Source organism: Myotis daubentonii, chromosome 2 (genome assembly GCF_963259705.1).
Source record: "Myotis daubentonii chromosome 2, mMyoDau2.1, whole genome shotgun sequence".
NCBI classification, from domain to species: Eukaryota; Metazoa; Chordata; class Mammalia; order Chiroptera; family Vespertilionidae; genus Myotis; species Myotis daubentonii.
In genome coordinates, this window is record NC_081841.1 from 27425480 (window position 1) to 27450019 (window position 24540).

The following is a 24540-nucleotide window of genomic DNA, read 5'->3' on the forward strand; positions in this document are numbered from 1 at the left end:
AAGTTAGAAAAGTCAACTATCATTTGTCTTTTACTTAATATACATTCATCTAAAAGACTTTTTTCATGGTAACTGGATGAGATCTGGGAAATAAAAGGAGTTTCAATAGAAGCTTGTGTGGAAAGAAAATGCTGATTCCTATAGTTCAGAAGGACAAGCGTTGTGAAATTTTGGATGGTATTGCTATGAGAGGTTTTGAGTTGGAGGGGTAACACAGGGTCCCTCATTTTGGAAGGACAGAAAGAGAAGTATGGAAGGACCAAACTCAAACTACAGGCACTTTTCTTCTTGCTAATCTCCAAGCACAGTCAGGACATCATGGCTCAAAATGATCTGCGATGAGCTTGTTCATAACTACAGAGCCTGAGTTACATGCTCTTTCCTTGATATTTAAGGATTCTGAAATTCTAAAGCATAAACTGGGGTCTAGTTATTGATAACAGCACCCCCAAACTCTATACAATGATGTCTACCTCCCATTAAGTTCAAAGGTATTTATCTGTTGATCCATTTATTGCCAAACCCCCTCTTTGCTCCCCAAAGTCCATATTTCTTCAGCTTTCTGTAGAGAGTGTTAAGTGTTGTTGTTTGCTCTTAGGTGACCAGTACCTTCGAAAGTGAGGTTCCTGAAAGCATGAGCAAGTTCGTCGGTGTCAACTTCTTTTCCTTTTCCAAGAAATGTCTTTAGCACATGTCCAAAGAGCAAGATTCCATTCAAATAGGCAAGAGAAAAGTCATTTAACTCCTGAACAAGAAAGAAAAATCTTAAAATGAGTTCTAAAAAAAGAGATTGTGGTCTTGAGCCAGAAGCAAAATGTTCTTGGGGTCAGCAGGGTAACGGAATATTGGGGGAATTGTAGAAACGGAGACTTTGGAGTAATATTTCCTTGGGGTGGGGGGGGGGGGCTCTGTATTATCACTATGTCACAATTCTGTCTTGGGATCAGTAAACCGAGAACACTGCCTTCAAGGAAGTAACTGCAAGCAGTTGTACTTCTTTCCCATGAGGATAAAATACCTCATTTCAACCAGGAAAGAAAACATACAGCATTTTCATAATCCTTATAAGATTTTACAGAAAATTAACGCTTGCAGTTTAATGTTCCCCTTAAAGAGTAAAAACGAACAACCGCAAAAACATGTCCCTGCCTTTGAACATCCTGAATGGGACAGGAGGAGTTTGATTGGAAGGTATTGAGTTTGCTTTGAAGGCAGTTCTTTTTCTTTATTTTTTAAAAGAATATATTTTTATTGATTTCAGAAAGAGGAAGGGAGAGGGAGATAGAAACATGAGAGAGAATCATTGTTAGGCTGCCTTCTGTACACTTCCTACTGTGGATCAAGCCCACAACCTGGGCACGTGCCCTGACCAGGAATTGAACCCTGACCTTCTGGTTCATGGGTCGACACTCAACCACTGAGCCACACTGGCTGGGCTAAAGACAGTTCTGATTGGGTGTTACTTCAGGCCATAAATGTTTGTCCAGGGGAACAAAAAAGAGAGGGTCAGGCCCTGGTTGGCGTGGCCCTGTGGGTTGGGCATTGTCCTGTACACTGAAAGGTTGCTGGTTGGATTCTGTGTCAGGGCACATGTCTAGGTTGAGGGCTGATCTCTGATAGGGGACATGCAGGAGGCAGCCAATTGATGTTTTGTTTTCACATCGATGTTTCTCTCTCTCTCCCTCTCCCTTCCTCTCTCTCTCTAAAAATCAATTTTAAAAATCAGATAAATAAATAAAAGAGAGGGTTAAAACTCCCTTGCAACAATTATATGCTGGTCTTCACAGAGTAAGGCTATGGATTAAAAGCTCTGTGCTCCACTGAAGCCAAGTGAGTTCTGTCAACTTAGGTATTTTGGATTGCACACTTTTGCCAGACCTTAGAAGCTATGCAAGTGATACCTGAATACTATACCCCGAAGAATATATGTTAGAAAATATAACGGAAAAAAATAAAACCACCTCTCATTGGTTTCAGTGCTTTTTGCTGAAATCATCATTTCATGAGCTGAAAAGAATCCAGTTGAGACCCAGCCCTACCCAAAAGGGGGCGTGACTCCTAATTTTGGCAGGGTTGTAAAACAGAGGGCTTAGCACTGCTAGTGCAGGAAAAACTGTGATACTCCAAAGATACCCAACTTGCTTTATAGAGCTTTTTGGGCCTGGCCTTTGCTTGCCAACCCAAAACTGTTCATGGTCCTCAGGACTGCTCCTTCCCTCCTCTTCCCACTCCAAAACTGCTCTCAAGTATCTCTGAGTGCAGAATACATCTGATGAATTTGATCACATTAAAGTGCATTGTCTGACCAAGACCAAGTGGTATTAGTGTCAGGAGCCCCTCATTATACTTAGGTGACCATGATTTGATATCCAAATGGAGCATCTTTTTTTTTTTTGGAGCCAAATGCTAAACCAGATGAAATGCTTGGATAAGAGGCATAAACCAGGACTCTTTTGGATAAATGTGGACAATGGTTAACCTAATCACAATAGATAACAATGTTTTTACTTAGGAATACAGGGATGGGCAAAGTAGGTTTACAGTTGTGAGTATGCAAAACACAGATTTTATTTAGGTACTAGTAGCTCGGTGCAGAAAAATCTGTGCACTCGGGGGTGAGGGTGAGGGGTGGGGCCAGACCCCTCAGCCCGACCGGCACCCTCTGTCATGTTCCTGGACCCCGGCCACTCCTAGCCTAGGCACAGGCCTATAGGCTTGGGGCGGCCTGGCTCCCGAGGCCCCATTTTGTCAAGAGAACAAAGTCGGCGTTAGTTACAGCCCTCACCGAACCCAGTACACTGCATCTGCTTCACCTTCAGTGCCTGGCCTGGTGCCAGGGACCTGAGAGGGTTTGCTGAGTGAGTGAATAATGAGTGAGTGAATGAGTGAATGAATGAGCGAGTAAGTGAATGAGCAAGCAGCTAAGGGGTGGGGAACTTCTGCCGCGTTGCCATGGCAACATGGCAGAAGTTCCAGCCCTACTCCCAGCTGCCTGAAGCCCACCCTGGGAAAGTTCCCGCCCTGCTCCCAGAGGCCTGGCGCCCCTCTCCTGGCTGCATACTGAATTACTAACATCTTGAGGACATAGCTCTGTCTTATCCTGCTTCACCTTCAGTGCCTGGCCTGGTGCCAGGGACCTGAGAGGGTTTGCTGAGTGAGTGAATGAGTGAATGAATGAGCGAGTGAATGAGTGAATGAATGAGCAAGTAAGTGAATGAGCAAGCAGCTACCGGTCGGGATAGTTCGCACTCCGCTCTGGGCTGCCTGACGCAAACTCTGGGCAGTTCCGGCCCTGCTCCCAGTGGCCCCATTCCCCTCTCCCAGCTGCATAGTATGTGCAGGGCAAAGGCGTGTGCATGTTGGCAGATCGGTGCATTAGCACCCGCCTACCCGGGATCCCCGTGGGTGGGCCGTTTGTGGGCGTGGCCATTGGCTGATTGGTGCATTAGCACCCGCCAACTCGGGATCCCACGGGAGGGCCGTTTGTGGGCGTGTCTGGTGGTGGATCGCTGTGGTCCCGCCGGCCAGCCCTGGATCGGGTCCCCTACAGGCTGCCTGCCGCCTGGGTCGCAGATAGCAGGCCTGGATGGCAGTGGGCCAGGCGGGATGGCACTGTCCTGCCCTGCCTGTAGTATGCAAATTAGCCGCCATCTTTGTTGGCGGTTAACTGCCATCTTGGTTGGCAGTTAATTTGCATATCGCCCTGATTAGCCAATGGGAAGTGTGTCAGAGGTATGGCTAATTACCATGTTTGTCTATTATTAGATAGGATTATTATTTAGTAATTGTTGTATTTTGTATATGAACAGCTGAAAACCTACCTTTGCCCACTCCTGTGTATATCTCTAAAGATAGAATTTGATATGGGTGCCAGCAGAAAGTTGCTTTAGGATGTAGGAAAACTTCACTTATTTTACATTGTTTATTTCCACCTCCCCTAAGTTAGCAGGGTGTCTTCTATCTTCCCACACTATCACTTCCATTCTGATGTTACAGAAGTGCGCACTGCTGTGCTGGTCTAGAGCCTAACACACTGACCCATAGTGAGAGTTTTAGTAGCAGGAATCTTGCAATTACACCTAGTAGGTCTCAGTTAACACTTGCTGAGTGAATTGAAATGAGTAAAAAAATAATGCTCATCTTAGAATTTGAGTCCCAAAGAGTAGAATAATATCTTAACCTTGAAGAAGAAAATAATAGTATGCATATATGAAGCTTACCAATGATAAGTCCTGGGGAAAAGAACTATCTGGGATGGACTCTTCAGGAGGCAGTGTCAAAACAAGGACATTTTTCATATGGTCAGGGGCTGTGACATTGTCCATGAAGTAGTGGTTACTGCAATAAAAGCACAATTTCTCATGAAAATTAGGTTCCTCCAAATAGAGAGATAGAGCTCCTACAATTTCACTCAAACTAAAATAGTAGCCGAAACCGGTTTGGCTCAGTGGATAGAGCGTCAGCCTGCGGACTGAAAGGTCCCAGGTTCGATTCCGGTCAGGGGCATGTACCTGGGTTGCGGGCACATCCCCAGTGGGGGATGTGCAGGAGGCAGCTGATCGATGTTTCTAACTCTCTATCTCTCTCCCTTCCTCTCTGTAAAAAATCAATAAAATATTTAAAAAAAAAACAACAAAAAACTAAAATAGTAGTCTTGAAATAGTTTAAAACATGTTCTTTTTTCCAGTAACCTGCAAAGCTGTCTACTTTCTCCATATAGGCTTAATTCTTTCAATCTGCTAAGTTGAACAAGAGAAATTAGGCAGCTGTACGTAACATACACAAAGGGAAAGGAAGATCAGAAGACATATACCACTTTCAGGGAAATGTGTCTGAGCTCTGGACACGTGAGCTAGTGGTTGCTTTCAAGACTTAATGACCCTTGGTTTATATCTGGGAACATTCTTTTCCTTGAGTGCTCATAACAATTTAGAGATATTAAGATATGATAAAAAAAATTAGGAGTTAAAATTACTTTTCAGATGGCAAAACATAAGAATGGAAGGGCTAAACATTTTCTCTACCACTACTGTAAACTTCTTGACATGAGCTTATTGATCCTTGTATCCTCAACTCCAAGATAATTCTTGGCACACTGTGGACTCTCAATAATGTCTGAGACTGTGCTGCAAATGGTATCTAGCTTCCCAACCATTTGAATGTTCTAATAGGTCAAGAATCTAACATGTTTGAACTGCTATAACTAGGTTGACCATCATTTAATATTCAAACAGGAGGTGAACACATCTATGAACTGAGAACTGTTTTGAATCTTTTGCTCATATTAGCACATACAATTCTAAAAGTACCCCGACACAGTGGACATTTTTATTCTCATTTTACAAAGGAGTAGATTAAATCTCAAAATACTAAGTAATACCCAAGAGTCAAATGAACCAGAAGTGTCAGAATTAGAATTTGAATCCAAGTTATGTATGTCTAGTTCCAAGTGAATCTCATGATTTTCCCAAAACATAGTCAGGTGTCCTTCAGGAATAGCGACAAAGGATTGCCAACACTTTGGCAGTCGATTGAGGATTTGCTAAAAGTAAAATTACACTGAGGACTCCTTCCAGAGGGCAAAACAGTTACTGAAAGAAGCCATCAATGTGGTTGTTGGGATGAAATGCTGATGATGTGCCCTCCTTCCTGTATGCTGCAGCTAAAAAGTTACATTGGTTATCTTCATGAGCAACTTGTGGTCAAACAGGCCTCCAGTTGATATGCTTCATTTCTCTTAACACTGTGAAAGGTACATTTAGTGTGGGTGAAGTGACTAGGCAAACACAGGAAAGAGCTAATGCAGTAACATTTTCTGGTCTGAACATAGAAAGGTAATGATTAATGATCCAGTCAGATAAGTGAAGTCAGATGATCTAGCTGATGGGGCAAAGGACACAGCCATACCAGTGAAACCCTCTTTAAGCTTATTCTGACTCACATATTACCTTGACACAGTTAGTCTGTGGGTCTCCACATTAAAAGATGAGTGGTAAAATGAGGAACGTGATAAAAAGTAGTTCTATTGCCCTGGCTGGTTTGGCTCAGTGGATAGAATGTTGGCCTGTGGACTGAAGGATCATGAGTTGGATTGTGGTCAAGGGCATGTACCTTGGTTGCGGGCTCAATCTCTGGCCCCAGTTGGGGTGCCTGAAGGAGGCACCCAACTAATGTGTCCCTCTCACATTGATGTTTCTCTCTTTCTCTCCCCTTCCCTTCTACTCTCTCTAAAAATCAATGGAAAAAATATCCTCAAAATAAATAAATATTATCTAAATAAATAAATAAATAAATAAATGTGATTTCTGTTTTTCTCTCTCTCTCTTTAGTTCCAGACAAATGCAAAGGAAAAGATCACCACCCAGTGATGATTCACAGTAGGCAAAGGATAATTGTATAAATTAAATTCATTTAACTAGAACTTTCCTCCTACCAAAGGTGGCTGAAGGAAAAATAATCTAGGATCAAAGGCCATTAGCATTTGAAGGCATAGATATGGCACACATTCTCATAGATAATATTATTGGGTTATAAGCTGATTTATCACTACCTGAGAAAGACCTTAAAGTCAGGCTGAACACCAGGATAAATAGACATGTGGGTTTAATGGGATTTTCATAAAACTTTGTTATTTAGACATGATAGTGATGTCAAAGGAACACATCTCCACTAAGGCCATGATTAATTAAAAAAGAATGAGGGCATTAGAAAAGGAACAAGACATAGATTAAAATATTACCATCATGCCCTAGCCGGTTCGATTCCAATCAAAGGCATGTACCTTGGTTGCAGGCTCCTAGCCCTGGGCGTGTGGAAGGCAACCAATTGATGTGTCTCTCTCACATCGATGTTTCTCTCTGTCTCTCCCTCTCCCCTCCATTCTCTCTAAAAATCAATGGAAAAAAATATCTTCAGGTGAGGATTAAAAAAATATATTATCATCATACTGAACCCTATATGAGGCTGTGCAAAACAAAAAAGAGAATGTGCCTTTTGGAAATCCTTGGAGTATTTTCTTTCTGAAAGGAGAAGAGTTCTTCCAAATATTATACCTACTTAAATAGATCCACTAGAATAATGACAGTGTCTTCAGCCACTTCCCGGTCACCCTTGATGGAGGAGATGATGTCTGGTGTACCACACACAATAATCACTGAGGAGAGAGAGCAAGACAAAGAGAGAAATATACAATGGTGTACACACAAACAGAAAGGGAACCTGGTGCCTGAATTTGAACTCAGTATGTCCATGATATGTTTGTTTTAAGACTAACACCAATTCCTCAAATTACTATCGCCCCTTTTCTTAAATTTACAGTCACAGAGTCAGAGTAGAGCTAAATGGAATCTTAAAAAGAATGATCTGGTCCATTCCCTTAATTTTATTGATTTAAGGAAACCGAAGCCAAGATGTCAAAGGGTTAAAGAACTAGTAGATGACAGAGGTAGCTCTACTATTCAAGCTTTATGAGTCTGGGTTCATCCTTATTCCATTACACCACACTGGAGTATTCCAAAAACTATTTTCATTGGTTACTATTTTCACCTCACCATATGTAAAGTGGTTGGAAAAGATATAGAATAAGTTAATGTGAGAATGTATGAAGTTTTCCTAAGCAACTTTCTTTGTGGGCTTTGTAGCCTCTTAACACAGATCTTAGTCTTAGTGATCTCAGTGATGGAGTCCTATCCGATTCTATAACTGCAGCTACACTTCCCAAATGCATGACTTTATGAGTAAGAGGAGTTGGGAGATACTTCATTAGATATTTTAAAAAATTGTGTTGCCCAGTTGAATTGTAAACCCTGTAGGGACATGAATAATTTAATACTTCATTTTCCCCCTCATATCTTGGTCAATGTTTTGCAAATGGTAGGTTCTTAGTTTGGTAAATGCTTAATAAGTATGATGATGTAGATAATGATTTGAGTGACACCAGGAAATCCTGCCAAGCAAGGATTTTCCCATAGGAAATTCCCACAGTTGATTCCTTTACTCCTGATATATTCTAATTTGTAAAGAGAATTCTATGGAAAATGAAGCAAATCACCTAATAACTTAGAAAGGATGACTTTATCCCACTAGTGTTTCACACTTGACTTGTAACTCAGAGATCATTAGGCAGGTGAGGTATTTTGCTTACTTTTACAATTTTACATGAGGCTAGATATCAGTAAATATATCCTCTTAGTCATGAGTGAAAGAGCGTTCAGAATGTTTGAGGAATTGTCACAAATCCAATAACATATTGGATTGAGGTGAACTTAAAAGCCAGTTTACTGTGATGGTGGGTCGTGATGTCATTTTGGTTTATAAAAATTGGATTTTAACATCATCATTACTTTCATGAAGTTAATATATTTGTTCAATGTCACTTTTCTAATTTCTCCCAGTGGATAAAGTTTTAATCAACAAAAGAAACAATATAATGGAGTTGCATGCAACTACAGATCTCCCAAAAGATAAGAAGTAAATTGAGGTAATGATGACAACTCTGTCTGATAGATTTGTCAAATGACTCATAAGGAAGTGGTAGCTGTGAGGAAGAAGTTGGCAAAATTATCTTCATGTCTTCATACCATTGCTTTTCCTATCCTGGTCCATTAAGATTTTCTGAAACTCAGCCTCTCCTCTCAATACCTCTTTGAAGTTAAGTTTCTGAGAAAAATAAGAAACTCCAGCCTCTAGAGCATTGAGGTACCTAGAACAAAAAAAAGAGAGAAACTATAAGAATCCAGCTTTGTTTCCTCATGGCATTCCATGCCATTTGCTCATTGCTTACAGATCTGTCCTGGACTTGTTAATCAAAAATTCACATCTTCTATTAACACAGTAGATAATACACCCCATGAGTGTAAACATCTAATTTAGTGAAAGTATTGGGGAACTTTTAGGGGATCTTAATTACACATAGTAGAAAATTTGGTGGGTCCCTTATAATGGCTTTCTGCTATTTGCTGAAGAAACCAGCCCCATTATCACAGATAAGTTGAAACCTTTGAATCTACAGTACAAAAATTCCAAGTTGATAGAAATAATTTCTCCTCCTGTGTGAAATGAATTTATGTGTGTTCTAAGTTCACCCCAAAGTTTCTAAGACAAGGCCTTTGGGTTGATTCTTGTAGTTCCGTAGATGTGCAAACCCAGTGGTACCCTACTTTTAGTCTTCTGCGTACTTACGTAGATAGAGACTACAGAACTGAGCAGCATCAGCATTGTGGTTCTGTAATAACCTGATCAAAAGATCCTGTCTGCTATCTTTGCTGAAGGAGAGGGAACTTGCAATTTTATTTTGGCAGTGGTGCCCATTATCCTGTTCTCTGTCCACCTCCCAACTTATTCTTCTGAAAAAACTATGAGAGAAATGGTTTCTAACTAATTGTAGGTATAGGCAGAATGCATATTCTCTGGTATCATGTCTTGCACAGTAATGTGAAAGCATTAACTTCTGGTTTTCATTTCCTTATCTGTAAAATGGGGATCATAGTACCTGTTCTCTTTTCTTCAGAAGGTTTCCTGTGGGAAATCAATAAAACTATCTTAGAGGTACTTTGAAAACTACTAAGAGTTTGAAAATGCAACACATGCTGATTATGTTTATTATACTATGTTTCCTTTGGCCCCTTTGCTTTTATTTGTAAGAGACTGAGCTGATGTCCACTCCCACTGCTGTCACAGATGGAAAAGGTGCATCTGATAATAACCAGTGGCCGGCCATGAGTCTATGGCTTCTTTCTGTGGCAAGTGCCAGAGAATGTTAATAATTCTGCTTACCATAAACAGTCCTCAGATTCGTTATTATTCTTGAAAACATATGCAGTGGTCCAGAGAGAGGTTTTGAATGACAAATTATTAATCTTCCAAAAGTCAACCAAGAAGTGCGTCAACTTCCTAGCTGGAGACATCAACCTGGTTAAATTTTCTTTGAAGTCACATGACAATCCAAAACTTCCAGCTGAAATCATGGGATATGTAAAATTTGCATCAAGGCTATGACAAGAGGTAAAAAAAGGAGAAATAAATATCAGGGTTAACTTAAGTAGCACAAATAAGATCGCTCTTTAACCTGTTTCAGTATGTAAAGAAATTCAGGTGACCCTCCCACACAGGTGAATTTTAAAACAACATTTATTAAGCATATGCTAGGCTTTAAGAACACTTTAGGTGTCTTCATGTATCTGTGACTTAGTTACTTAGATTTATTCTAAAATAAGTTGTCATTTGGGCTGTCATAACATGCAGGCTGGGACATATAAAATTTGGGGAGTAGGGCTAAGAAAATAGAGGATGGGCCTCTATAGCTACCACAATTGTAAAGTCCAAAGGATGCCCTCTACACTTTTTTCTCTATTCATTGCCTTGCTTCTGACTCTTCTGTGGGTTACATTTGAGATAGACATCACTGAGGATTTTAGAGTTTTCCTTCCTCTGCTCAGCACATAGACCTTCTTATAGTTCCATAAACACAACAAGCTTTATTCTCCATCAGGGCCTCACAAATACCAAGAATGCTGTTGCCCTGTCCCTTTGACTGACTCTTACTAATCCATCAAGTCCTAGATTAAATGTCTCTTTAGTCATCAGGAAAATTTCCTTGATACCTAAGACCAGGTAATTATTTGGATGAGTATCTGTCTCCTCCACTAGATTGCAAGCTCCATTAAAGCCAGGGATCATGTCTTGCTTGTTCACCTCAGCATCCCCAGTCAGCCTGGTCCAGATGTAGGTGCTCAATATGTATTTGATAAAGGAAGGACAAAAATACCCCCTTCCATCTTCAGTGTTCCACTGAAAGGTGTCACTGAGTGTTCTGCTCACATCTCAAACTCCCCACATTCACAGCCAAATTTATTTTTATTTCTCAAAATGGTTCCTTATCCTGAATCTCCATTTCTTTTAGTGTTTTGAGATCTCAAAGTCTTTTTGACTACTTTCCAGTCCTCACCCCAACATCCAATCAGTTATTAAATACTATTGATTCCACCTTTAAATATCTTTAAAAGTTACCCTCCCTGTGCATGTCAGCTGCTTTCCCCTCTTCTCCCCTGCTGACTTCTCTGCCAACACTCTCTCCTTGTCTGCCCCAGTCTTTCCTGTACACTGTTGTCAATTATTCTTCCCAAAGTTAAACTGCTTCCTATGGTACTTCCCTGCTCAACCTTAGTGGTTAATGAAGTAGAACAAAATCCAATTAAATATAACAAAGCATATGCAACTAATAATCTAATTAAATATAACTCTTTCCCCCAGAACTCAAGACCTCCCAAATATGGCCCTCCTTCATTTTTTCTAGTTTTATCTCTATTATTCTCCTCTATATCTCTTGCATGCCCATTAGTACAGAGTTTAACAAGTTTTCTACACTTCACTGCTTCTTTGCTTTTACACTTACTTCTTTCTCTGCCTGGCTGGGGATACTTAACCCCTTAAATACTTTACCCATTAAAATATACCCATTTTTCAACATACAACTTCTACTATATCACTGCCTTCATGAAGTCTTCCCCTTGTCGAAGCGTAACTCTCCTAACCAGAGGTGACCATTTCCTTCTGTGCACCCAGAGCGTCTTGTTTGTTTCCTTCTCTGATTGAACCTACCTGACTCTGACTTGTACTGGTCACCAGCGTCCTCATCACCTTCTCATGTCACCAGGCAGGGGCTAGGTTTTACTTAATTCTCTCTATTCCAATAAAATAAAATGCTTCTTGCCTGTATGGTGTGGCTGAGTGGCTGATCCATGAACCAGGAGGTGGCCCATGAACCAGGAGGTGATGGTTCAATCCCCGGTCAGGGCACATGCCCTGATTGTGGGCTCAATCCCAGTAGGGGAAGTACAGGAGGCAGCTAGTCGATCATTCTGTCTCATCATTGATGTTTCTATCTTTCTCTCCCTTTCCCTTCCTCTCTCTCCAAACTCAATAAAAAACATATTTAAAATGAAAATGCTTCTTTGCACATGGCAAGTCCTCCTAATTGGTGAGTTCATTTTCTTAACCCCCCTTTTCTTTTGAGCATACTCTATAGCATTGTCAGTAAGTAGTCAGACAAGACGACAACCAGGAACGAGTGCAAGGAAGAGTGAGATTTTGTATTTGTCTGCATTTTGGTATGGAAGATGAGCTAAAAAAAAATGCTTCTATGGTGTGTCTATGGAGTGCATTGGCCCCGAGCACCTGAATCTGCCTGTGGAGCTGGTGTGAGGTGTGAGAAGAACAGTTTGCAACAGACATTTCAGAGGCCTAATGTTTACCCTCCAGAGTCTCTTGCAAAGGGTTTTTCAGCACAGTTCTCTCTGCGTAGGCGAGGGCTGATCCTTGATTCAGGGTAAGATTGTAACAGGTGAGAGAAAGGCATGTGGGAGGGATTTTGACTGGGATCGGTGTAATCTGGAAGACCAAAGTGTTCGTGGTGATGAGATTTAATGAATGGAAGGGATGAGGGCGACTGTCCCAAAGAGAGGTATTTGCATTCAGGAATATATTTAAAGCTTCTTTCTAAGGTGATCAGGGCATTGTGCAAAGTACTGTAATGTGTTATTTAAAACCTCCAAATAATGCTATGAAATAAGTACCTTGCTCCCTTCCTTACTCTTGTAAACCCAGAGCTAAAACAGAGCCCTGCTCATGCCCTTCAGTGCTTCCCTTTTCTTTGTGTTTCCATACACTCTGCTTATACTTTTGTGAGTATTTCTTTGATTAAGCCCCTTCAGATTATCCAAGTGAATGTCTTCCCTGTTTCCTACCAGAACTCTGACTTTATACCATGTTGCTTCTCCAGCTTAGATGTTGGTAACTGCACCTGAACAGCTACTGTGACTCACCCCACTCTGAGCAAAGGTAGAGTTAACTCGATAAGGGAATGATGGTTGTAAGACCAGTGGCAATATAGGAGGGCCCCAACACCCCCCATTGTGTCGCCTTGACCAGACTGCTGTTTGATAAACTCTTTTTAACACGGATGTCATGTCTTGATTACAATTCATAGTGGCATCAAAACAACAACAAAACAAAATACTTACTACATCTGGAAGGTGGAATATGTACACGAGGGTCCCATGAGGACACAACCCACCTCTTTTTTATTCTGTAGGAGAAAAAAAGAAAGAAAAAACTAATGCCTAAAATGGAAACCATACACACACACACACACACACACACACACACACACACACACACACACCACCAACAACAACAAGAACAACAACAACAACAACAAAAAGAAAACAAAACAAAGGAAAGAATCAAAAGACAGAAAAGAAGTGGCAAGGGAAGGCTCCCAGAAGGTTAGAAAGTGGACCACTTAAACTTAAGATGTTAGAATGCAGAGCAGAAGGGGGCAACATGGGGTGCCTCTTGCTGGGCAAGGGGCAGCTAAGAGATGAACTAGTCTGAGAGAGGCGGTGCTATGGGTAGAGGGAAAGGTATTCCACTGAAAGGGAGCTGACTGCAGGGAACCTGCATTCTTTATCAAGAGGGAGATGCAGAGTGGAGGAAGGACTGGCAGACGGGCACGTACATAGTAGTGTCTGTCGGCCACATTAGAGAAAAACTAGATCTGGAGGTGCTCTGGAGGGAGTGGGCAAGTTTTAGGAAGAGCTACAAAGTAGGGCTAAAGAGAACAAATGTAATGTGGCCAGCTGGGCAATGATAGATCTTATTTTCAACTATATCTCAAGGGGAATGTGATTAGGAACATCCCGTCTTTGGTTTTAGAGAACCAGGTCATACCTTCCTCTGTAGAGATCCAGGGAGGAAGCACCTAAACTTTTCTTCCTCCCCCGCTATCCCTCCCCCAACCTCCCAGGACTGAGGGTGACTGCTGTAATCAGCCACTCCTCCTGGCCCAGGTGGAGCCTATCTCAGCATAATAACGTATAATGTTATTGATTGAAGCTTTGGAACCATGCACAGCTCTGTGCCTGGTGCCCTGTTTCATGAGGGCCTTTTCAAAGATTTCTGTAGTAAAGGGGGCATCTCACACACATACTTGCTTCTAGAGAGCTGTAACACTCTTTAGTGTTCCAAGACCTGCATTGGGGGGGGGGGGGGTGCAGGGCGCAGTTAGGAGTAGGGATTAGGCAAGAATCTCTCTCGCCCAATTATCTTCCCTTTGATATGACGTTATTACATTAAAGTTAGGTTTCAGATTCAGATCTCATGTAGTCACATATATGGTGATGACTTGACACAGAGATCTCTGCTGAAGGGCTTTAGAATATGTTTTTAACAGGGCACTTCAGGTATTTCTTGAGGGATACAAAGGCAAACAAGTTAGGAACAACATTTAAATTTTTAAAATGTGTTTAAAACAAAATAATTCCACTCCCTAACATGGAAAGTGCACAGATAGCTAAGGTTCTTTCCATTTCCTGGATTCCTGACGGGCCCTCATCACACGGGAAATCTATAGGGATAAAGTTAGAGAATCTTACGTTGACATCGCTTAGCATGGCTAGAGCTGACATGAGAGATGCTCATGGACAGGTGCCCAAGGTTCACATTATGATTGTCCAGTGACAAGAGGGTGTGAGCTATATCTACCAAGGCAGATACTTACGAAAATTCTCCTGAGTAGGTCAAGGCCTTCACAGGTGCTACTCCGACAGTCATTTGACTTATAAAACGCATCCTCTGTACGGATAAAGCTAGCGTTCACAGTTGCATTTATTCCTATTATCCAGAAAGGAGCAAACAGAGAGAACTAGTGTTATTTTTTAGTAGTTCATACCAGACATAAAATTTACCTTTTGACAACTGATCCTGAGGAAAAAAATGGAGATCCATTTTCAGACCTAGGGATATTTGAGTTTGGAGTTCTTATATTACTCTCTGTCACTTCTTTTCTCTCTCTATCTCTTTCTCTCTGCTCCTATCTCTCTCTCATCAGCTTTTTTGAGGCATCATTTACCACCAGAAAAAATCAGTCATTTTAAGTGTACAATTCAATGATTTTTAGTAAACATATATTTATATGTATATATATACTGTATTTAGCACATATATATACTATATAGGGTGGGGCAAAAGTAGGTTTACAGTTGTTCATATGGAAAATAATACAATAATCAATAAATAATAATACAAGAATAAACTCCATGTTTTGTGTACCTACAATTGTAAACCTACTTTTGGCCCACCTTGTGTGTGTGTGTGTGTGTGTGTATGTGTGTATGTGCGTATGTGTGTGTGTGTGTGTGTTATGTATGTATATATATTTGCACAGCCATCCCGCAATCCAGTTGAGAACATTTTCTTCATCCCGTTTTTTATTATTGTAGACTCAGCAAGTTCCCTATATGGGTCTGGGAAGTGTTGGGAAGCAATGACAGCCAAAGTGACTTGTGCCCAGCCATTCTGGCCCAGAATCTTTGGATAATGGGTCATCTTCAGACGAAGGCAAGAGTATCGATGCCAATATTCTGGGTATTGTTAGGCATCACATTTTGGAAGACAATAAGGAGAGAGCAGAACCATTGGACCAAACTCTTTCTCTTGCATTTTGTTTTCCTTCCAATAAAAAAAATATTCAGGCCCTAACCGGTTTGGCTCAGTGGATAGAGCGTCAGTCTGTGGACTCAAGGGTCCCAGGTTTGATCCCGGTCAAGGGCATGTACCTTGGTTACGGGCACATCCCTAGTAGGGAGTGTGCAGGAGGCAGCTGATCGATGTTTCTCTCTCATCAATGTTTCTAACTCTCTATCCCTCTTCCTTCCTCTCTTTAAAAAATCAATAAAATATATTTTTAAAAATATTCAGGACAAATCCCTGATACCTAAGCAGAGATATCTGTCATTTTGTGAAGCTCTTATTTAGGAACCCTGGAAGCCTCAGTTGCTAGTCTGAACACATAGAAAGTGTTCTTGCACAAGCCATTTTAATTTCTCTACTTGATTCATTCACATGTAAAATGATATTAAAACCAGGTTTGTCAAATGTAATAATTTTTAGTTCCTTTAAAAGAGAATACCAGCAATAGAAGTTATTGTTCTTCTGAACATCCAAATTAGAATATTTTAAGAGATATAAATTTGTTCTTTTAGAAAATGGAAACGTCTTTGCTCTTCTACAGACACCTCAGAAATATTTCTACAACTAGGAAGCATTTTATCTCTTGCCCTTTTAGTTGTTGTTGTTAATGCAAGGATATTTATTTATTTATTTATTTATTTATTTATTTATAGAGGAAGGGAGAGGGGCAGAGAAAGAGAGACACCACTGTGGGAGAGAAGCAGCCATTTGTTGCCTCCTGCATGAACCCTGACTGGGGATCGAATTCACAACCTGGGCATGTGCATTGAGGGGGAATGGGATGGTAGAACTTTGGGTGCATGGGATACCACTCAACCGACTGAGCCACACTGGCCAGGACAAGGATACTTATTCTGCTACTATACTTTGTTTAGTAAGATATCTAAATAAGAGATGACAGCATTTTGTTCAGACCAAATAGGAGAGGTCAGTGTAATAAGACCAGTCAGAGAAAGTTAATGGAAGATCCAGGGTCAGTGACCCATGTGCCAGCCCTTTATACCTTTTATCTTATTGATTCTCATAAAAATAGGGAGAATACAAGGCACATGAAGCCAGGAGAATAGTCTGAGTGAGGCTGTGGTGGACCTTGTGGAATGGGAGAACGCATGTGGGGAGGAGTAGAAATTTGGGGTGGAGAAAGTCTAGGAAAGTAGCAGGAGGAGTCAGGAAATGGAGGCCAGTGCACAGTCACATGATGAAAACGGGGCATTGGGAAGATAGCCACACTTTCCTTGTTAATGTATAAGACAGCTCTTACACCTCAACTACCTGTTGCTATGAGGGACACTAAAGATGATCCACTCAAAAATCCTAGGTTCAAGGCAGCCCATGATGGGCATGGCAAAATCCAGGCTTTTACTGTACAGGGTCTGGGAGAAGGGGAACTGATGTCTATTGAGTGTGATCTTGTACAAGTGATTTCACCTCTGGGGCCCCAGTTTCTCACCCATTTATTCATAGATTAGAACTGGATGATCTCTGTTATTATATGCCTAGCATTGGGCTATGGATTTTTGCATGCATTCTTTCACTAAATTCTCTCCTAAATCCTATGAGGTTAATTAATAATTTACCTTCCTAATTTAAAAATGAAAAGACAGAGGTCCATAGAAGTTAATTAATTTGCATAAGAAGTGAACCAAGGACACTGATTCCAGATTCTGCTGTAGAAAAGTAGTTCTCAAAGTGTGGGGCCATTGACTCCTGAGGTACCTGGAGACTCTTTCAGGAGGTCCAGGGGGTCAAAACTATTTGCATCATTATATTAAGACAGTTTTGTTTTTTTCCCCCACTCCCCTTTCATTCTTGATTATATAGTGAGAGGTTTCCAGAGACTACGTAATATGTATTATTATAAGACACTAGTGCCCTGATGCACTGATTCATGCACATGGAAAGGAAATTAATTAGAAGGTGGCTGGTGGGGCAGGACTGGGCAAGATGGGCTGGACATGCCCTGAAGCCAATCTCCTGAGGTCCCTCCCTGGAAGGCTGCACCTGGGTGGCACCATGGCTCGAAGGGTGTCTACTGAGTGAGCAGGGTCCCTCTGGAAGGTGGGGTCCCTTGGCCTGGGCTGCAGTGATCAGGCCTAAACCAGCTCTCCGACATCCCCTGAGGGGTACTGGATTGCGAGAGGGCGGTTCTCGGGTGACACATCCTGGAATTGGGTTCCCTCCACTCTGGTTCTAGGGTGCGTGACCCGAGAACTGCCACTGCCAAGTCACCGCAGCTCGGCAGCTCCTGCATTAAGCATCTGCCCCCTGGTGGTCACTGTGTGTCATAGCTACTGGTTGGAGCATCCCCCCTGGTGGTCATTGTGCATCATAGCTACCGGTTGGATGGTGGGATGGTTGCTTAGCCTTTTATATATATAGATTAAGTGCAGAAGCAGATATGAAAATCCAGCCATTTTCTATGAAGCCTGACATTAAAGATTTACAAAAATGTAAATCAAAACCACTTTCCCACCTACTTTTATTTTTTTGTTTTGATAAATATAGGTTTTCCTTACTAAGAAATATTATCTATGTTAACTGATAAAGTATCTATAGTTGTTATTTAAATGAATTGATAAGCAAATATTTAAAACATTTCTGTTTTGAGGTACAATAATCAAAACATCATCATATTGGCAGAGAAACAGATATGCAGATCAATGGAACAAAATAGAGAGCCCAGCTATAAAAACACATGCATATGGACAGATAATTTTTGACAAAGGAGCCATAAACACACGATAGAGTAAAGATAGTCTCTTCAATAAATGGTGCTGGGAAAACTGGAAAGCCACATGCAAACAAATGAAACTGGATTACAGTTTGTCCCATGTATAAAAATTAATTCAAAATGGATCAAAGACCTAGTATAAGACTTGAAACAATAGGTTACATAAAAGAAAATATAGGGACCAAACTTATGGACCTTGGTCATGGAGAACATTTTATGAACTTGACCCCAAAAGCAAGGGAAGTAAAGGCAAAAAATAAATGAATGGGACTATATCAAACTAAAAAGCTCCTAAACAGCAAAAGAAACTGACAACAAAGCAAAGAGGCAACCAACCAGATGGAAGATGATATTTGCAAAGAGTAGCTCTGACAAAGGTTTAATTTCCAAAATATATAAAGAACTCATAAAACTCAACACCAAACAAACAAACAACCCAATCAAAAAGTGGGCAGAGAACCTAAAAATACACTTCTCTCAAGAAGACATATAAATAGCCAATAGATATATGAAAAACTGTTCAACCTCACTGGCAACTAGGGAAATGCAAATGAAAACTATAATGAGATACCATCTCAGACCTGTTAGAGTGGCCATTATCAATAAGACAAGCAATAACAAGTGTTGGAGAGGTTGTGGAAACAAGGAAACTCATCCACTGCTGGTGGGGATATAGACTGGTGCAACTACTATGGAAAGCAGTCTGGCTATTCCTCAAAAAATTAAGAATAGAGCTATCATATGACCCAGCAATTCTTCTCCTGAGTATATACCCGAAAAACTCGAAATCATGTATTCCCAAAGATATATGTGCCCCTATATTCATTACAGCATTATTCACAGTGGCCAAGACATGAAAATAACCAAAGTGTCCTACTATAACAGATTAGATAAAGAGGATGTGGTGCATGTACACAATGGAATACTAGCCCTCCATAAGAAAGAATGAATTACTACCATTTACAACAACATGGATGGACCTTGAGAACATTATGCTAAGTGAAATAAGTCAACCAGAAAAAGCTAAGAACTATATAATTTCACTCATATGTGGAATATAAAACTGAAACTCATGAACACAAACAGAAGTGTGGTGATTGCCAGAGGGAATGGGGTGTGAGGAGAAGGGAGTCCTAATATAAGGTGACAGGAGAAGATTTGACTGTGGGTGGTGGGCACAGGGTGCAATACACAGATCTTGTAACCTAGCAACTCATACCCGAAACCTATATGTTCATGTTGACCAGTGTCATCCCAATAAATTTAATAAATAAAAATAAAATAAAATAAATTTAAAAATATCCCCAGGTGATGATTAAGAAAAAGTGATAATAAAATAAAATTTAGCCCTAACTAGTTTGGTTCAGTGGATAGAGCGTCAGCCTGCAGACTCGAGGGTCCCAGTAGGGAGTGTGCAGGAGGCAGCTGATCGATGTTTCTCTCTCATCGATGTTTCTAACTCCCTATCCCTCTCCCTTCCTCTCTGTAAAAAATCAATAAAATATATTTAAAAATAAATAAATAAAATAAAATTTAAAAAGAATAAAAACATAAAAATAAAACATTTCTGCTTTAAGTTCCAGTACAGTACATGCTGATAAATGTAACTGCATAAACAAAGCTCTTCAGATTTCACAATTATTTTTCAGAGTGTAAAGAGGTCTTGAGACCAAAAAGTTTGAGAGCTACTTCTATAGAACATACTGTAGTATGGTGCTACTTCTCAACATTTTATGATTACGTGAACTATTTTTGTTTTTTTATCCCTTTGATCACCGTAAATTCCAAATGATCTCTCAAGAATATACTGAACATTTTTCAGACAATGGAAAGACATCTATGGAATGACAATTCAAAGCTTAACTTTTAAAATAAGCAATTACCCCAAGCACTATTTTTCATTCCTCTCTGGCCTGCTCTCTCACCATACCATGGAATCGCAGTCCTGGGAGAATGAGTGGAATGCAATAAAATTCAGGGTGATCTCAGAACCCTCTGTCTCCTATCCAGGCTTTCAGAATGGGGTTGTACCAAAGTGAATCTGCATATAGTGTCTGAGTCTAGGGCATGACAGCACATGGGCCTGGTGCGTTTAGCTATGGAACATACATACTTGAGGAGATAATGTCCTAAGGTTGAAGCAATTTTTTTTCATCAAATCCTACCTATTCTTCAAATGCACAAAGGTTTTCTAAGTACTAAGAGAAAATATTGCACTCTTCCATTTACACATCACCCACAACATTTGAATTTCTTCTATTTAGCTCTTCATTATATTGTATTAGATTTTTTCCAAATAATAATGCTCAATATGTTTAAAACATGAACCTATCTTTTCCTCACAACTTGCACTTGTTGAGTTTATTGTACATCAACACTCATCCAACAAAATGCATCATCAAGTGCAAAAATTCGGCCATCATTGTTTATTCTTCCTTCCCCCTAAAATTTTCCACTCATTTAATCTATTTTACAACTTCACCATTAATAACTCTGTTTTACAAATGAGATGAGTGAAACTTCGAGAGAATAAATAACTCATTAGTAAATGATGGAGCAGGAATTCAAATTCAGGTTATATGAGTTCAGAGATTAATATCTTACCAATAAACTTTACAGTTTATTTCATATGACTGGTAACTTGTTCTCCTAATATCAGCAATAGCCTAGCAACAACTACAACATTAACATTTTCAAGAACAACAATATGTAGCCCTGCCAGAGTCATTCAGTTCATTGGACATTGTCCTGTGCTGGGAAAGGTTGCCTGCAACTGATCAATGTCTCTTTCTCACATTGATGTTTCTCTCTCTCTCTCTCTCTTTCTCTCTTTCCCTTCCTCACTCTCCTTTCTCTCTAAGCATGCCCTCAGGTGAAGATTTTAAAAAAAAAGAGTAAGTAACAATAATAAAAACAACTGCCACTTACTAAGTTCTTATTATTTTCAGTCAGTGTATTGCATAATTTATATGAATTTTCTCATTTAATTCACACCATAGCCATATGAGGTAACTGCTATCTATTGCAATTTTATAGGTGAGGGAATGAGGCTCAGAAAACTTAAATAATTTGCTTGAGGTCACTGGTGATAAATGGTTGCATAAAAGGCAAGAATATGAACCAAGACCTGTTTGATTTCAAATCTCTACTTCTAACCACAGTGTTCCACTGTCTTGTTTTTGTTTGTTTGTTTTATTTTGTTAGTCCTCACAAAGGATATTTTTCCACTGATTTTTTAGAGAGAGTGGAAGGGAGGGGGTGAGAGAGACAAACATGTATTGAAAGAGACACATTGATTGGTTGCCTCCTGCACACACCCCAACCAGGAATGGAGCCTGAAACTAAGGTACATGCCCTCGACTGGAATCAAACCTGGGACCCTTCAGTCCGCCAACTAACGTTCTATCCACTGAGCCAAACTGGCTAGGGCTGCACTGCCTTGTTTTAATGAGAAAGTTCGTGGTGGGTAAAGATCTTACAGTGGCAAGATTCACTCTTTGGAATTAGACGGATATGAGTGTGAAACTCATTTCAAACAGACAATATGTATGACTTAAGCAAAGTTATTAAACCTCCATTGTGAAAGTGTCAACAATGACGGTCTAACAGAGCTGTGATTACAAAGGTTACATATCTTACCCAGCACAGGAGAGGTAAACAAGTAAACAAGGAAACAAGGAAAACAAGGCTCGGAGAGAAGAAGATAAATCACTCATCCAGGATCACACAGAGAGAAAGCTCTGAGAAAGAGACTCCAATCCAGGTCCTCAGACTTTAAATAAAATGTTCTTCCCATTACTACACACTGCCTCAGTAAATAGGGAATTTTATGAAATGACCTCTTAGTTTCTCTATTTATATCTGAATCCAGCCTCAGACTGGATTGAAGAAACATATATTGCAGAGAAAAAGAACTTTTTACACATATGTATAATATCTGTTGGTATTTTTACCAGACAATTTTGAATAGAGAAGAGTAAGATATACCCTCCTCAAAACCATCAATAACCATTGAGATGCATCAAATTGCATTGACTCAGTAATTATACTTGCAGCAATCTAGTCTCAAAGAATGGAAAAAAAAAACTATATACATGAAAATGTTTAGTGTAGTCTTTTAAAATAATTATGCAAAATTAAAAATAATAAAATATCTTACATTATTATTATTAAACTAGAGGCCGGATGCACGAAGTTCATGCAAGGGGCTTGGGCCTCACAGCCCTGCCTGCCTTGTCAGCCCTCACAGCCCCAGCTGCCTCGGCCAGCCCTCCCACCCCCTGCTTCGTCAGGAAGGTCGCCTGGAAGGTCGTCTGGACGGTTGTTCTGCTGTTCGGTCTAATTAGCATATTAGCTCTTTATTATATAGGGTGATTTGGGAGAATATCTACTCCAAAGGATATTACACATCTATTCTCGGGATGCTATGAAGATTATGCAGTTATAGGAAAGTTACTTCTAGAATGATGTAAAGTGAAATCAGAAGGCTAAAAAATTGTTTCTATGTGATCCCAAACATGTTCTTAAAAACAAGAAACTGAGAAGCATATAAATATCCAGGCTGCTAGAAATGATCAGTGGTGATTTTTTCCTCATATTTTACCTAATATTTTATTCTACATATTTTATCTAATGTTATAAAGTTTATTTTAATAATTAAAAGATACAGTGAAGAACTGCAACACTAAATTCTATTGGAAATTTATTATGTTAACTATGTTTTATTATAATAGCCACCAGAGAAGTAAAGAGTGAACAGATGAATTAAAAATCCCAGAAAAAGATTCAGCGTCTATATGAATTTTACTCCCTAATTCATCTTCTTGACTGGAAACCCTAGGAAATCTCAGGTCCAGACCAAATTTTGTTCCTGAGCAGTTGCAGGAGGAAACATGATGCCTCTCTGAAAATGAGAAATAAATCCAGTTTTTATTGAAATGCTATCTGGGGCATTTCACTGCTGCGAACACCTGGCATCCCCTGAGTCAGGCCATCCCCAGAGCAAGGTAGATTATGAGTGAAGTCTAGCAATCTAGTCTCAAAGAATTAAAAAAAAACCCAAAACAACTATATACATGAAAAGGCTTGGCGTAGTCTTTTAAAAACAATTATGCAACAGTAAAAAGAACATAATATCTTACAACAGGGAATTATTAAATGTGGTCGGACTCAAATCCTTCTGTCTGAGAATCTACTGCCTTGAAATAAAAAGGGGTTGTGGGACAGGCCCTTAGGAAAGGTTGGTGATCAGGCAAAGAACACAAGATCTTCACTTAGCAACCCTTTGATCCCAGAACAGGGAGGAGGAGGATTCTGTTACCATATTCTTACCATGATCCTTCAGTTGCTGATTCACGATTTTCACTCCCTGTCTCACTGCACTTTCCAACTTTATCGGGGGCTCTTGGAAGGCTGAGTTTTTCATTATCAGGACGCTGATCTCGTAGGTGCCATTGTTGCATTTCTGAATCACCTCGTTGTTGAGACACATCAGCCCTGGACAGAGGAGCAGTAACCACAGAGTCAAGCCCAACAGTGGTTTCTTCATGACCTCGCTCACCTCAGAACCATACTCCTTGTGCTCAGTTGCTTTACTCTGGGCTTCTAGGGAGACAGGAGCTCTAGCTGGACAGCCTCTAGCAAGGTCCCTCGGTCTGCTCTGCCGCACGTTTCTTTCTGGTCAGACCCCACTGGTCACATGAGCCATGGAATACAGCCTGCTTGCCAGTAATAAGCAGCTACATTATGGTAGGAGATAAACCAAAGTTCACTTTTTGTGTTTGCTCACAGAAAGGTCAGAGTTATAAACGGAGATTACCTGGGCCTCACCCAATAAAAATACATCAATTTATGACACATCATTGGGAAGAGGGAAGTATAGTATGTACATAAAAAGTTTTGTAATGTGGAAAAAAAAAAGTCAAAAGGCTTAACAAAAGCACAAATATGATGGACTGCTAGTGTTTAGGTTATAACTGTGCATTGAAACTGAATCCTTAACTAGGAAGAACTGTTTTTCAACCACTCAGTTGGCAACTATTTATTGAGACCTGACTATGTGTTGGGTATTGGCAAAACACTGGGCATACAGATATGAATGATACGGGTGCATTAATGTCCTTATGATACATGCATTCTAGGAGGGCAGATAAACATTAAACAAATACTTATGAATAAATTCAACAATGAAAAAAGTGCAAAATGTTGTGGAAGCATATGACAGATTAACCTAATCTATTCTAGGAAGTCAAGGAAGCGTTCCTTGGAAAGCATTCTTTAAG

At 40.1% G+C, this 24540-nt stretch overlaps 1 protein-coding gene across 1 annotated transcript in view; it reads right to left on the bottom strand.

The window, feature by feature from the left end:
* Positions 1 to 23984, bottom strand: part of GUCY2C (guanylate cyclase 2C) — a 72406-nt gene extending 48422 nt beyond the window's left edge. The window contains exons 1-8 of the mRNA XM_059682271.1: positions 23591 to 23984; positions 14558 to 14670; positions 13020 to 13084; positions 9775 to 9990; positions 8580 to 8701; positions 7057 to 7153; positions 4221 to 4338; positions 610 to 745 (exon numbers count right to left, since the gene is read on the bottom strand). Of these exons, the coding sequence (XP_059538254.1) occupies positions 610 to 745; positions 4221 to 4338; positions 7057 to 7153; positions 8580 to 8701; positions 9775 to 9990; positions 13020 to 13084; positions 14558 to 14670; positions 23591 to 23807 (1084 nt within the window). The 5' untranslated portion in view covers positions 23808 to 23984. The remainder of the gene's footprint in view (positions 1 to 609; positions 746 to 4220; positions 4339 to 7056; positions 7154 to 8579; positions 8702 to 9774; positions 9991 to 13019; positions 13085 to 14557; positions 14671 to 23590) is intronic.
* Positions 23985 to 24540: the final 556 nt, after the last annotated feature.